Here is a 15524-nt window from a genome sequence, read left to right as displayed (position 1 = left end):
GCATTTTCGTTTCGCTGCATTGAAGTCTATGGGCCACTTGACAATTATTTCGTGGGTAAAGAGCCAGGATTCGTTGTCAAATGTTGTAGAATTTTCATCTTGTATCCATGATGTTTGGCCAATATCAAAGTATTGTCTCCAAAATCGAAAATCGCAAACTTCATTCTTAACTTTCACAATTGGTCACCTTTACAACAGCGAGCTGCAAAACGATGAGAACAACTTGAACTTGATTACTTGAGTAACAGGGAAATTTGCTTTGTCACCTTGGTGATGTCAGCTCAGCATTGATTTTAGTGTGGTAATGGCGGTAAATATTAATTGTAGTAATTTCACCGCTGACTTGAACAAACGCTTGCTGCTTTCGTCCTGAGCAGTCTGTCATGAATATTCTTCAAAATTTGTCAAAATTTAGCGTTTTGATAAAACTTGTATTCGCGGTTTTGTAATTTAAGCTTTTCTTATGCTTTACAAATGATATGCAGTTGATTCCACTGTTGATCTTCCAAGAAGAACAAAATATAGACGACGAAAGCAGTTGCGTGCTACGATGGAGATAGATCAAGCAACTTCATCTGATATGGTATGGAAAATTTCATTTAGATATTATTTCTGGTAATATTGTTTTGTTAATGCTTCAAAATTTTATCCCATACTTTATGCACACTACACAATTAAATGTGTCTCTATTCGCATATATTCAAACATTTGTGTAACATACCTCTTTTGCCTTTCCAAGCATGATTGGCATTAATACATTGTAATTGAAGTATTAATTATAATTGTATTACATGATACACTTATATCTGTGCTTCAAAAAATCAAAATGGAACTTTTGTCGGTAATTTTGCAGGAGACATTGTACTTTTACTTTTGTGTAAGCTTGTAGCAAGAAACAGGAGCTCCTTAAATGTCCAGTTATAATTATGTCTATTAATGAATTCATACAATCAAAAATGATGCGAAAGTACTTGTCAAATAAAATTTGCATGTTGAAATTGCATTTTTATACTTTTAGCAATTGAGTGCATTTAAAATGAAGTTTCCCTGCCAATTAACCAAAACCAAATTCAATCAAGCCAAAACTAAACAGAGGGGTTTTCCAGGTGTTGTATCATATGCTTGAGAATGATTGTATTCTATTTAATTCCCAGTGGTGAAAAACTTAATTTTAACATGAAGCTGTTATTTGAGGAGTTCATTAACTGGAAAGGTAAAGGGCTTTGGTAGCTTGCTGTATTCAAATATAACCTTAGAACACAAGGTGTCAAATGCATGGTTGTCTATAAAATTTTGATTTAAATTTTTTGATACTCATTGTATGTAATGGCGAGTCATGCAATTTTGTTTGTTGTACAGATTGTAATATTGAATTTGGATGCAAATAGATTTAGAATAAATATACATAGATAGCGATATTAGATTAGACATTTCTTTGTATTGACACTATTCATTTTGTTGAGCTTTCAACTTGGTGCTTCAATTCAACTTGCGTGTATGACAGTGTGCTCAATACATGTAAATAAAAAAGATATTATTCTTATTGCTATTGTCCAAGTCAGTTTATCAATGGTGTATAAGCCTATAAGTGCATGTGTTCATACACATACATTATATCTTTCATTATATACATTATATCTCATAAATATACATTATCTCTTTCAACAATCAAATAACATTACAGACAATGATCAAAGTGTTTATAAAGCATTGCAAACTGCATTTCATTGACCACTTAAAATGTCGTAATTTTCATGTTAGCTAGCTTGTGCCAGTGAATGGTATAAAAGATGTTTCTACCTTCCTTTTCTATGCAAATACCAATATCATCTTGTGACATTACATTGCATAGTCATATTTAGACTGCATCAGTTCTCAATACGATTAAAAGATTTATTGACTAGTACGAGAAAATAATCAATACATGGCAGATAGGGGTGTGAAAATTTGATGCACTTCAAAATATTTGCAAATCAAACGTTAGTTATGCAAAGTGATTTCATTACCAGAAAATTTGCATAATGAACAAATTTCAATATCAGTTTAACAAAGATGATTATAAAATAAACACAATGAAACGTGTCTGCTGATTGGTCTAAAGCTGCATTGGATTAGCCTTTGAAAAACAATCTGCGCTCAACCAATCAAATCAATCGATCAATCTAAAGGAATTTGCAAATCGATCATGAATACATGTTAGAAGAATAATAGAACGTTTTGTCTGTTTCACATTATTATTATTTTATTAAAGAAATAAAAGATGTTTTTTATGTTTGCACTGGCTTATGCAAACCTCGGAGACGTTTGTGAGAACTTTCGAGCAGGTGCAACCCTCAACGTTCAGTCTCGGGCTTGCAATGATCTGCACCCGAGCTCTCCCAAAGGTCTCCGTGCTTGGATAAGACTATGCAAACACAGTAAACATCTTTTATTTCTTAAAAAAATAGTTTGTACGATGCTAGATGAGCTTGAATAGTTATTGTAATGTTTTTAGAAAACAGTCTGGCAAAATTTTGTTTCATTAACGCTTTAATCGATGGAACATATATTTGAAAGACTAGATTCAAGGTCATCAACATGATCAAAGACACAGGCACAGGCATGTCAGGAGAATGGAAAAATTGATGTTGATTTCCAGCTTAATAATAATGGCCTTGGACATGAAGCACTGCAGGTGAATGTGAAACATCATACAGTATGTAGAACCAGGGGAGGCAGATAATCAAGGATTGGGAAAGAGGGCTAGTATCCACTTTTTTGTGTGTGTTCTATTTTATCAATTTCTTTTGAAATCCATTTTAATTATTGATTATAGAACATGAATATATGAACATGAACTCCCTCCCACCTCTCATAATAGCTACTACATTCCGATTTACACTCAGAATTTGTATTTAGGTTTTAAACATCGAAAATGGTGATGAAGAAATATATCCTGGTGCTCTTATAACAAAGTCTCAAAGTGTTCTCCTGCTCGTCGCATTTTTATTAAAGAACAATTTAACAGATGCAGCTTTGACTGATCTACTCGACATTTTGAGTTTGATTTTGCCGAGCACGTTTCCATCCAGCAAGTATAAGTTTTACAAAGCAATTCAATTGGAGGAATCTCAGGTAAAAGAAAACTATTTGAATTTTTCTAATATGGTTTTCTTTATAACGACTTTCGACTGGAATATGTAGTTAGCTTCGTGCATTTAATATCTTAAAATTCAACTTTATTTTGTGCAACTTAAAGAAGAAAAGTGGTGAAACTATTCGAATTCTGCATATTTAGGGCTTGTATTCTTGATGAAAATGATCGAACTGGATTAGAACTAGCGGCAAATAACGTTACGGATTTACAGTTTATATCCCTCCCTGAAAAATTAATTGTTATTCTTTGCAGGCTCATTTTATTGAGAGTCATGTTTGTCGTACATTGGAACAAGCGCAGAAAGCACAAAGTGTGATGAATGTGATACACCTTTCAATCGTGAAAACAACATGAAGAACGGCAACTTTTTCCTTCATATTCCACTAATAGAACAACTTAAGCAGCTCCTGTCTGATCCCATTCTTTATGAATATCTACCCAACTGGAATTTGGATATAACTGAATGAACTGTTATATCAGACGTAACTAATGGTAAACTATATAAGAGCCTGATAAGGAATAAAGCTATGGCAAAAAATGACCTTTCTTTAACTTGGAATGCAGATGGCATACCTGTTTTTAAGTCATCACAATACTCTATTTGGCCTATCCAAGGTATGATAAACGAGTTACCTCCTCACCTTCGTTCCAAGAATATTCTACTTACAGGTTTGTGGTTTGGTGCGACGAAACCACAGATAAACCTTTTTCTTGAAGCATTTGTGAACGAATGCCATGATTTGGAAAAAAAAGGAACTCTTTTACGTGAAGAAATTATACCTCGCAAAGTTTTCGCATTAGTATGTTCCAGCGACAGCCTAGCTCGTGCAATGTTGAGAAACTGCAAGCAGTTTAATGGTAAGTACGGGTGCGATTGGTGTGAACATGAAGGTGTGTCTGTTCTCCGTAATAGAGGTCCCCAACTCGATACTATCCACAGCGTGATCATCAAAGCTCAAGAACATCACAGAATCAGGAAGAATATGCTTTCGAAGCTGAAATAAGAAAAGAAGCAGTTAATGGGGTAAAAGGGCTTTCGCGTATCGACATTCTTCCCACATTTGATACAGTAATAGGCTTTACACCGGGGTATATGCATTCTGTGTGCCAAGGAGTAGTCCGTCAACTGTGCAATCTTTGGCTTGATTCGAGAAACCACGAAAAGAACTTTTATTTGGAAAGAAACGTCGATCTATTAGATGAACGTTTGTCTGTAATATGCCTGCCTTCTGAAATAACTAGAGCCCCTAGATCAATAAAAGAGCGAAAATTTTGGAAAGCGTCGGAGTGGCGAGCATTTCTTTTTTATGGCCTTGTGGTTCTAAATTGCTTGCTTCCTCGTGAATAGTTAGAGCATTTGTTTTGCTAGTAAATGGTGTACATACATTACTTGGTAATAGAATTAGTGATGAAATGCTATCACGAGCCAACGCATGCTTGTTAAATTTGCAACTGATATGGAAAAGTTGTACGGTTTGACTAACTGTACATTCAATGTACACGTTATGACGCATTTAGCGGAAGGCGTAAGGAAATGCGGGCCACTTTGGGATACTTCTGCCTTTGCATTCGAAGCCAACAACCACTTTTTGCTGAAAATGTTTAATGGTACCCAATATGTTCCACAACAGATTTGCGATACTTTTATACTGTCGCAGAAACTACCAGGTATTGGGAAAGAGTGTATTCGTGATGAAGCATGTCCAAGAGTAAGGCACTTAATTAATAAACTTTCCAAAGACAAAATTCCTGCAAATAATGAACGGGCTCTTACTAGAGCTGTTACTGGACTTGGAAATGGACAAGCTGTTCGTCTCACATCATCTAAGCAAAAGTGATTAACAGAGGAAAAATGATTAACAGAGACGTTGCCAATTGACCAGCTACTCTTTATAACAGATTTAGTGTAAATCATGTGCTATACACTTCGAAAAGTTATACAAGACACCGTGATTATTATGTGAAAATCGACAGCTCAACTACCAAGTATGGTATCGTTGTTGGGCTTTACCATGTACAGCCAGACTATCAATGCAGCACTGCTGAATTACAGGCATGCCAGTACGAAGTATATTATGTTGTGATTGTGGAAAAACTTGATTTGTGTGAAAGAAGACCACTGTTTTCCAACAAATAATGTGGTGTTACTTCACATTTCGTAAGAGAGTGTACAAACAGAGACCAAATTGTGGCTCTCAAACCTGACAAAGTTAAAGACAAAGGCGTACACTTAAAACTACGAAACCGAGACTTTTTTTTGAATTGCCATGTAAGATTTACGGCGATTAACTCAAACTAGAAAGGATTGCTCTTGTCTTTCATTTTTTGCAAGTTTGAGAATACTCGACTAAACAGATATTTTAGATACACAGTATTTGTTGCATGTTGTATATATGACGCGTAACTCAAAACAGATAACTTCTTGTATATCGTACAAAGCTTTGCTTATAATGCATGCCACTATATATGTTTTAAATTGTTTATAATCATTAATTTGTACTATAGCTCTTTTGGAATGTGTTGTTTTATTCATATCATACAGAAAAATATGTAAATTGCATTTCACTGTCGTAACAGTCAACAAGACATTCCCAAAACGATTTTTTTATTACAAATAAAAAAATCCAACTTCATCTCACAATAATTTTTTTTAGCTAATTTGAGGATGATTTGAGTTTTTTACATTTTCCCATAGCTTTTGTATAAGAATTTGAAAATATATTTTTCTATAAGTTTACAAATTCCGTGAATTTTCTAAAGCACTTCTTATAAGAATTTTTTCTATGAGATTTCACATTGTAATAGGAATCCCTGAAGGAATCGTATACCAACTATAACAAAACAAACAACTTAATTGAATGTTGGCGAAATTGAAAATAAATTCCTCTTTAATTGCATGCTGTTGGTGTTCGTAATGGTTCTAAAAACTCTTTATCTAATGACTAAATTTCGACATGTTTTGTTGCTCTGCTTTGAGGAGTTTAATCAATGTCAGCTCGTAAAGCTGTTGTTTAAATTCTGTAAAGAGTTCAAACATCAGCAGCCTTTTATTCAAGAGATGACATTGTCTTTGTCTTTTACACAACCAAAAACTCCATACCACAATGCTTTATTTATTTCATGCATTAGATATCTAAAGAATCTATCATAGTTGTAAATTTGGGGAAAAAATAGATAACATTTCCTATATATTTCGATTGCTATATATGTTTTTCCAATAACATTTCCATGAGATTTCCTATAGGAATTTTAATATTGATAAAGATTTAATGGCTTTATACTGAGATATTTACCCCTTTCAACACCAATAAATTCTTATCATTAATATATTTTACAGAATTTTGTAAAATTCGACATTTTTAAAGTTCAATAAAATTTTTACTATTTTTGTCATGTATCATGCAAAGAGAAAATCACTTGTAGGAAATATAACTAAAAATAAAAATCACTTGTAGGAATATGAATTCTCACATAATAATGTGTTACTAAGATATTTAGCACCTTAAACACCTGTACTGTTACTATCGATACTCATTTCAGTAAACTTACAATTCTCACTTTTTAAAGCTTCACTAAGATATTTAGCACCTTCATCACCCATATTGTTAATGAAGATATTTCTTTCAGTAAGCTTACATCTCTTATTTTTCCAAGCGTTATTAAGATACATCACACCTGTAGCTGCTATTTTGTTATTATCAATGTCCTATTTGATAAGTTTACAATTCTAACTTCTAAAACCTTTCTAAGATATTTAGTACTTTATCACCTATATTGTTATAACGCACATAAAGTGAATTAAGCTTACAATTCTCACTTTTCAAAGCTTCACTAAGATATTTTGCACCTTCATCACCTATTTGGTTGTGTTCAAGATTTAACCTAGTAAGTTGACAATTATCACTTTTCAATGCTTCACTAAGAAATTTTGCACCTTTATCATCTATTTGGTTGTCTTTAAGACTTAAGCTAGTAAGTTGACAATTATAACTTTTCAAAGCTTCACTAAGATATTTTGCACCTTCATCACCTATTTGGTTGTGTTCAAGATTTAAGCTAGTAAGTTGACAATTATAACTTTTCAAAGCTTCACTAAGATATTTTGCCCCTTCATCATCTATGTGGTTGTTGTCAAGATTTAAGCTAGTAAGTTGACAATTATAACTTTTCAAAGCTTCACTAAGATATTTTGCACCTTCATCATCTATGTGGTTGTTGTCAAGATTTAATATAGTAAGTTTACAATTCTCATTTTTCAAAGCTTCACTAAGGTACTTTCCACCTTTAATACCTATCTGGTTACAATTAAGATACAATTCAGTAAGTTTACAATTCTTTCTTTTTAACGCTTTACTAAGATATTTTGCACCTTCGCCACCTATCATGTTTGCTCGAAGATCAAATTTTGTAAGTTTACAACTCTCACTTTTCAATGCTTCACTAACAGATTTTGCACCTTCACCACATATATGGTTTTCTTTAAGAGACAAGTCAGTAAGTTTACAATTCTCACTTTTCAAAGCTTCACTAAGGGATTTCGCACCTTCACCTTCTATTTTGTTACAACTAAGACACAATTCAGTAAGTTTACAATTCTTACTTTTCAAAGCTTCACTAAAATATTCTGCACCTTCATCATCTATACTGCTATCTAAAAATTCCAACCTAGCTAGTTTACAATTCTCACTCTTCAAAGCTTCGCTGAGATGCTTACAAAAAAGATTGCCGAAAGTACAAAAGTCAAACTCTAAGTTAATCAAAATTTCCGCTCTCTCACTTGACAAGTAGTTTTTTAAAGGAATACAGCTGTGTTTATCAAGAAACTTGCAACCATTAAAAAAAAGACCTGTTATGTGTTCACATTCAGAAAGAAATTCAAACAATGCGTTTGAATCAACAGGCGTAAAATAAACTCCATCAATACTCGTTTGTTGAGAAAAATCCTCTAACTTCCTGCAAGCTGAGCTCATTACATCTTTGTCTTGCAACTCGTATAAACACTTAATTCCAAGAAAACCAAGGACTTTATCGCCGTCTTTGATGAATAAATTTGAAATCCAGTTTTTAAACCTGCAACATTAAAATACACAACTTATTTGTAAGGGTATATGTATTGTTGCACGACAGGAATTTGATTGGCTTCTACATTAATTCAAGACCCAGTTAAAATGTTGACGAATGTTTCATCCGTTGAGTGAATTAAAGTCAATAGAGATGATAAGATAAATTCTCAATTCTCTTTTGTTTTAAATGCGTTTGGCTTTTTTAAAATTCAACGTTTGAAACGGGCCTACATTGGAGACGTATATCATTTGTAAGTTTGACCAAGAACTATTCTGGGTCCATCTAACAAGAATCCTTTGGTAATCAAACTAAGGATTAAAGTAGCCAGCAAATTTTCAACAAAACAAATTTTGTTCAACATGGGACATATTATACATGCCTCTTCTTTTAAAATTAAACTTTCAGTCTCTTTGTTTAAAATCATCGACACCGATTACTAAAATTTTTCTCTTGAAATAGAAGAAGCTCTTTGCATCAATAAAACTAATCTTTACTTAAATGTTCAAATTTACCACTATAGTTATAACGCTCTCTTATTATTTTTATAGTTAATAACTTAGTAATTGTAATTAGATAAAGTTCCCATTGCGACTTGTTAATATACGTCTAACTTGGGTACTCTTTGGTTTACAGACGAGAATCAGTAATTAAAATTTTGACAATAATTCTAGCATATGCTCAGTTATCCTCAGTATGTGTTATTTGCTGTTTCCATGACAATATGATGAATTGTTGCATGTAGTATGAAACAAATTTTTTCGTACAAACTGCTTTGAAAATGTATTTTGTAATTACGATAGCAAGACTTCCAATTGTCCGGCAGTAAGTAAATTAAAAAACACCAAATTATCAAGTGCACTTTTTTGTTCTTACGTGTTATGATTGTATTTTATTGCATATTTATTGTGAAAATAATGAGAATGTTCAACAAAATTTAGCATTTTTTCCTTAGTTAGCTTCCCAGGGAATAATGCTGAAAACATTTGTTCTGTTGCTTCATTGGTCTGGTCCATACCGAGTTATGTGACATTAGCTTTAGGAAGAAGCGCTCATTCCTTAAGATCAGTTCTGCAGGAACCGTTACACGGTTAGTTTTCAAAAACAAACCATTGAACTCAAATTACATTAACAGGAAGGAAAAATCGATGATGGATCAAGAGGAGAATCAATTGAAAAGGAACTTGCCACAGCAGAGGAAGAAGAATAGCAATTAGTTGACATTGATGGAAGTCAAGTTGAAAATACGAAAGTTGATAACATAGAAAACAATTTCATGGCCACAATTGCAAAAACGATAGAAAACAAAATTAGTTTGTCCATTACACGCCTCTCACGCTGCCCAAGAGAAACCAGCGTTAGAAACAGAATAGCGTTGTATAACTAGCAATTTAAAAAAATGTAATTCCCTTTATGAAGCAGAAAAGGAACCTTTAATTTAGAAATGTTAAAGGAGTTAAGTTCAAAAATAATGGCGACGCGCCAAATTCCTGTCCAATGAAAGTAAGAGTCAAAACTTTACAACATTTTGATATTAAACCAATATGTCAATGTACTCCCTTGTTTTCTTTTGCTGCGTTTATGAACTGTTGATAATGGTTTTAGTTGTTAAAAAATTTGATCGAAAATTTGTTAAAATATACTCAACACAACATTATAAGTATCACTGGCTAATGTAAAACATTAAAATGTTTGATTTCTCTGTTTCTGTTGATTAACCAAACAAGAGCTAAATTTTTACGGAGGCTTAAGAGAAAAACAGTTAAATTTCCATAAAATTCCATTCACATGTGAGATGCAGTGCACTATGAAGCAGTGCACATAAATGTACAACTATCTAATGCAGCTAAGCCCAATTTTCATAAATTTTTTGAAGTCCATAAACCTAAAGTAGTTGATAATATCCCAAACAGCCATTCCACTGACACACAAACTCTACTCATATAGATAAATAAAAGTCTCTCTTGGGCTGTGTGAGTACACCATTTCTCAGAGTAGTCTAAAGATGAACATGCAATGTATATGCTGGCTAGGTGTGAAACAGCCTTCCTCTAGATCTTGTAATAAACCAGATAATCGTAACATACATGCATCTTTTTTTATCAACAAAAAATGTAAGTTAAAATATAAATGTCACTACTATTTAAAAGATGGAAAGATTTAATGATGCGACTAATGAACTGGACCATAAAAAAGCTCAAATACTTCATTTGTTGAACAACAAACTGAAATTTTAAAGAAAGTAATGTTTGCATGTACATAATAAACTGTTTGTTGATGTTCTCAAGATCGGCTGAGAACGTATTTCATGTTATTAATATGAAATTTTTCATACAGTTTGAAAGGAAATTCGAGACTTTTACAAAAATTTGCGTAGACTAGTACAAACTCTTCTTCAGCAAATACATCAAAGAACTACGAGTCTATCAAATACTGCCTTGGCTTTTTATATGTAGTCATGGTAAAGTAAATGGTTTGAACCAGGGAGTATCGGTACATGTTTGTAAATGTAGATCATCCAGGTTGGTATAGTCCTGAGAAGGACTGTTTTTGTTGTTGTTGACTGACGTTTCGATAACCTTAGCGGTAGTAATCTTCAGAGTCAAATGAAGAGTGAACTAGAGGTTAGCCGTATTTGTTATCTGGTTCTTACGTCATTGTATTGTGTATACAGGAAATGTGTAGGTGTCAATTGTGTGTTGTCATTGTGAATTAGACCCCGTCCACACGTATACGGATATTTTCGTATCCGCAACTTTTTTGTTGCGGATCAGGTAGCACAAAAAAATGTTGTTGCGTCCACACGTATACGGATATTATCCGGATTTACTCTAGTTCCCATGACTTTTAGCGCTATCAGTTACCCGCACATATTTTATAACTTCGCGATAAATTGGTTAGCAATTGTGAATTCGGTCAGTGTTAAAGGTTTTTCGGCTTTGTCTGATTAAACATGTCATTATTTGGTCAGAAATCGAAGAAAAATGAGAAAAATAAGACGGACTCCTTTATTTGGAATGATGATGAGGTCGAACTCTTACTAAAAGTAACATTAGAATATAAAACATCCAACGCTATGGAGAATGTCGATTGGGAATCAATCAGAAGCAAGTATGATGACATTTTTAAACGTTTCATTGAGCAGTATCCTTCGTCGGAAAATGCCCTGATGTAGGGAAAGATTACCCCCAAACAAAGAACTTTCCAAATCAGTGTTGACATCCAAATTAAAAATGGTTCGAAAAAAGTTCAGGGAAGCTGTTGATTCAGGTAGGAAAAGTGGACATGGCCGCGTAGTATTGCTATACTTTGAACTATGCAAGCAAATATGGGGTGGTTCTCCTGCCACGAGTACGATAGCAGATGGAATCGAGACCGCTGAAATCGACGACGAACACAGCTTGAACCCAGAAAGTCCATATTATATGCTTAATGTAACTATCAGCCCTGAATTAGAAAATGAAAATAGCCCTGGTGATGCAACTAGTGATGCTAACATATCAACAGACAATGTCTCAACCTCCAGTAGCTCATCTTCCAGGGGTCAAGTCAAAGAGAGAAGGGATCTCCTTAATGCAAGATTACAAGGATACAAGAGTGAGAAACTCAAAAGAAAAATGCCTGTTGATGCACAACTCATTAACATATCACATGAAGAACTTCAAATAAAGAAACAACTCCTAGAGAGAATGGATAACATGGACAAGGCTTACTCCAACCAAATGGAAAAGCTCTCTAGTAACATGGAAAAACTCACTGATTCAGTATCTGAAGGATTTGTTTTATTGAGGCAAACGATGTGTCCTGCACCAGGTGTGATTCAGCCACAGTACATTGCTCCCCAGGCAAACTACAGCATGTTCAACTACAGCAAAACACAACATGCTTCTCAGCTAAATAGCGGACAATTTTTGAACTCTCAGTCCTTGTACTCAGACAATGAGAGTAGTTTTTAAGCTGTAGTAAGGAGATATGTTACATATTAGATATTATTAATTTCTTGAGATTTATGACATTGAAAATATTGTTGGTTTTGTTCAAAGTTTATAATACATCTTATTAAAGATGATGCATACTGTAAATGATATATAAGGTTATAAAATATTATTGGTATATTTAATTATTGCGGGTATATTGAATTGTTACTAGTATTTTGCATGCACTCTGATAATATAATTAACTGTACATTTATGGAGCAAATTCAACCAGAAGTTTATGGTAAGTTTCTCACTCTAAGTGTTGATGAAACAATTCAAACAGAAAAATTACAGTAAAAGTTGACAAAACAACGAAAGTTATTAGCTACATAAAGGCCTGCAACATGATGCTATTTTGATGCAACTTGAAACATTAATTTGCTTTTAATTGAGTAATGTAAAATCAGCTAAAAGCAGTTTTTGCATTGTGCTAATGAATTTATACTAATGCATATTCATCAACTTAACTCTTTCTCTTATTAACATGTAGAATTTTGCTTCAAGTTACAAGAGATAGCACATCATGTAATCTGGCTGAGTGAATACTGTATAATTTTAAGGGTCAAAATAATTTGTGAGAACTCTCCTATTTTCTTCCCTTCAGCTTCATTACAATCTGTTCTATAGTTGTTGTGACTAGGTGCTGGCTGAAAGTGGCTATCATAATCAATAGCTGAACAAACTTTGTCTTCTCCAATAATCTCTTTGTGAACTTCACAAAGTTGTGAAGGAAAAACATGCATAGACAACAGTAGAGATATCTTTAATGTTTATGTCCATTGCCCTCTTCAAAGCCCCAAACCTTGCTTTTAGACGACCAAATGCGCATTCAATCACCATTCTTGATTGGCAAAGGGTCATACCAAAATATTGCTCCTGAACTGTTGAACCTCCATTTGAGTATTCCTTCATGAGGTATGGCATAGGGATAGGCTGGATCTCCTAACAGGAATACTGGAATGGGATTCTCATCTGAAAGTATTTGTCGTGGGCATGGAGGTATTTCCTACTCTTAAGAAAATAATTTAACTTTGAGTTGGAAAATACTCGGGCATCGTGAACACTCCCGGCCACTTGACGACGACGTCCATAAAGCAATACTTATAGTCACATGCAGCTTGAACATTTAATGTATACCGTCCTTTTCTATTTATGAAATCTGTGGAATTACATGCTGGTTGCCTAATTTCGATATGCGTACCGTCAATTGCGCCCAAACATTGAGGAAAGCCGTGCAATCTGTGGAAGTTCCTGATATGCCTCTCAACATCTTCTTTTGTGAATGGCAGTTTAATATATTCAGGTCCAAGTCGAATCGTGATAGCTTTACACACTTTACGAATTATTTGGATACAACTTGACGCGATAATCCAAAGGCATTCGCTGTTTTCGCATACGTCCCTCGTCACTTAAGTAATAGAGTGTGACCGCTACCTGCTTAACCACATCTACTGGGGACCGCATTATTGTTGTCTTGCCTTCTATGTATGGTCTAAGTTCGTCAGCTAATTCGTGGAGAGAACGTCGACTCATGCGAAAATTTTCACGCCATTCTTCTTCTATCACAGTTTGCCTGACAAAATTGTCCCACCAAGCGCTTGTACGTCCTAATCGGACCCAAAATCTTCGACGACGAAATTGTTTTCCTGCTCGTTTTACTTGTTTATAGCGTCTGATCCGTGCATCAGACATGGAAATAAGCCTGAGGATATCAAGCTTGCGTTTGCAATAGTTGAAGTGTACAGAAAAAATTGCTAAGGTCAACTGAACACACGTTACAAGACTGGAAATAAGTCCAAGTAAAAGAGCAATGGTAACTGTATTAGTGGCCACCATGTTGAAAATTTGCGCTATAACAGTTGCTAGGCAATTCTGGTTACAAAAATATCCGGATTTACCGTCCACACGCATCCAAATTGTTTGCGGATACAAAAATTTTCACTCTAGAGAGCGGATTCAAAAGTTTCCGGATAACTCTCTGAAATATTCGGATGCGTGTGGACGAAAGGCCTATCCGCAACTTTTTTGTTGCGGATACGAAAATATCCGTAGACGTGTGGACGGGGTCTTAGTGTGAAGTAGAATGTTTTTAGTTGATCGTTTGTTTGTATTGTGAATAAGTCGTTTGTAAGGTGCCGGTAATTGCTGTGATCAGTTCAGGGGGGTTTGTCCCTAGTTGGTATACCAACTTTCTAATGTTATTCGTTGTCTATAGTCAGTATCACTTATCACTTAATAGCATAGGTTTCTCAAGCATAAGAAGTAAATATTTAAAGATGGATTTCAAAATAGCAAATACCATGGTGAATGGTGATAATAACAATGTAATAGTTCTTAAAAGAACAGTTTTAACCAAAAAACTAACCCAACAATTCAAAGGAACCGTTATTTACAGCTAGAAAGAGACACTATTTATTTCGGCAGACTACTCGTCATGTATCAAAGTCTGCTAAATGAGAGCCTCCAAACCATGCTTTATTTATAACGTTACAAAAGGTCGATGTCATCCATATTTTTAGAGATGACACTTAAAAAAGAGACAGATGAAACACTAGATGAAATAACGAGCGACATTTTTTAATAATTTTAAAGTTTTCATCAGAATAAGCATTGGCACAGCGAGTGTTGCTTAAAAGATGTTTTCTAATCGCTGAATCCATAGAATCGGATTTTCTCTTTTACACCCACGTTTTGGTAGTTGTCGTAAAGGAACAGTTTTATTCCTGACAGAAGCTGGTACATACTGTTTTATTCTTTCACTCAACCGCTTCTATTCGCTTCTGTCAGGAATAAAACTGTTCCTTCACGACAACTACCAAAACGTGGGTGTAAAAGAGAAAATCCGATTCTATGGATTCAGCGATTAGAAAACATCTTTTAAGCAACACTCGCTGTGCCAATGCTTATCCTGATGAAAACTTTAAAATTATTAAAAAATGTCGCTCGTTATTCCATCTACGCGTCATGGAGTCGGTATTAATTAAATTGACTAATCCTGTCCTTTGCCGACAAAATATTACGTGTTTAATCTGTCTCTGTTTTAAGTCTCATCACTAAAAACAGGAATGACATTGACCTTTTGTAACATTATAAATATAGTATGATTTGGAAGCTCTCATTTAGCATACGTTGACACCTGACAAGCAGTCTGCCGAACGGTTAGTGTTCTGGTTAAAACAGTTCTTTTAAGAACTATTACATTGTTATTATCACCTTTCACCATGGTATTTGCTATTTTGAAATCCATCTTTAAGTTTGTCACCACGACAAAGTCTCTGTTTCATTATTTAAGTAAATATTTCTCTTCCATCACTTGTTAAAAAAGTCTAGGCCTGAACATTTCAATACAA

At 34.2% G+C, this 15524-nt stretch overlaps 1 protein-coding gene across 2 annotated transcripts in view; it reads right to left on the bottom strand.

Moving 5' to 3' along the window:
• Positions 1 to 3: 3 nt before the first annotated feature.
• The window catches only part of LOC124435818 (protein NLRC3-like), a 28541-nt gene continuing 13020 nt past the window's right edge, over positions 4 to 15524 (bottom strand). Inside the window, exon 4 of one of the 2 annotated variants that reach the window (XR_006945163.1) lies at positions 4 to 202. Coding sequence is in view for 1 of the 2 variants with exons in the window: in XM_046985777.1 (XP_046841733.1) it covers positions 6871 to 8106 (1236 nt within the window). In the remaining variant the exon portion in view is untranslated. Of the gene's footprint in view, positions 203 to 6237; positions 8207 to 15524 lie in introns of those variants that run through there. The other variant, XM_046985777.1, reaches the window with a different exon arrangement.

Source organism: Xenia sp. Carnegie-2017, unplaced genomic scaffold (genome assembly GCF_021976095.1).
Source record: "Xenia sp. Carnegie-2017 unplaced genomic scaffold, XeniaSp_v1 HiC_scaffold_16, whole genome shotgun sequence".
NCBI classification, from domain to species: Eukaryota; Metazoa; Cnidaria; class Anthozoa; order Malacalcyonacea; family Xeniidae; genus Xenia; species Xenia sp. Carnegie-2017.
Note: the sequence above shows the minus strand (reverse complement) of the source record. Positions and strands in the feature narration are given on the sequence as shown.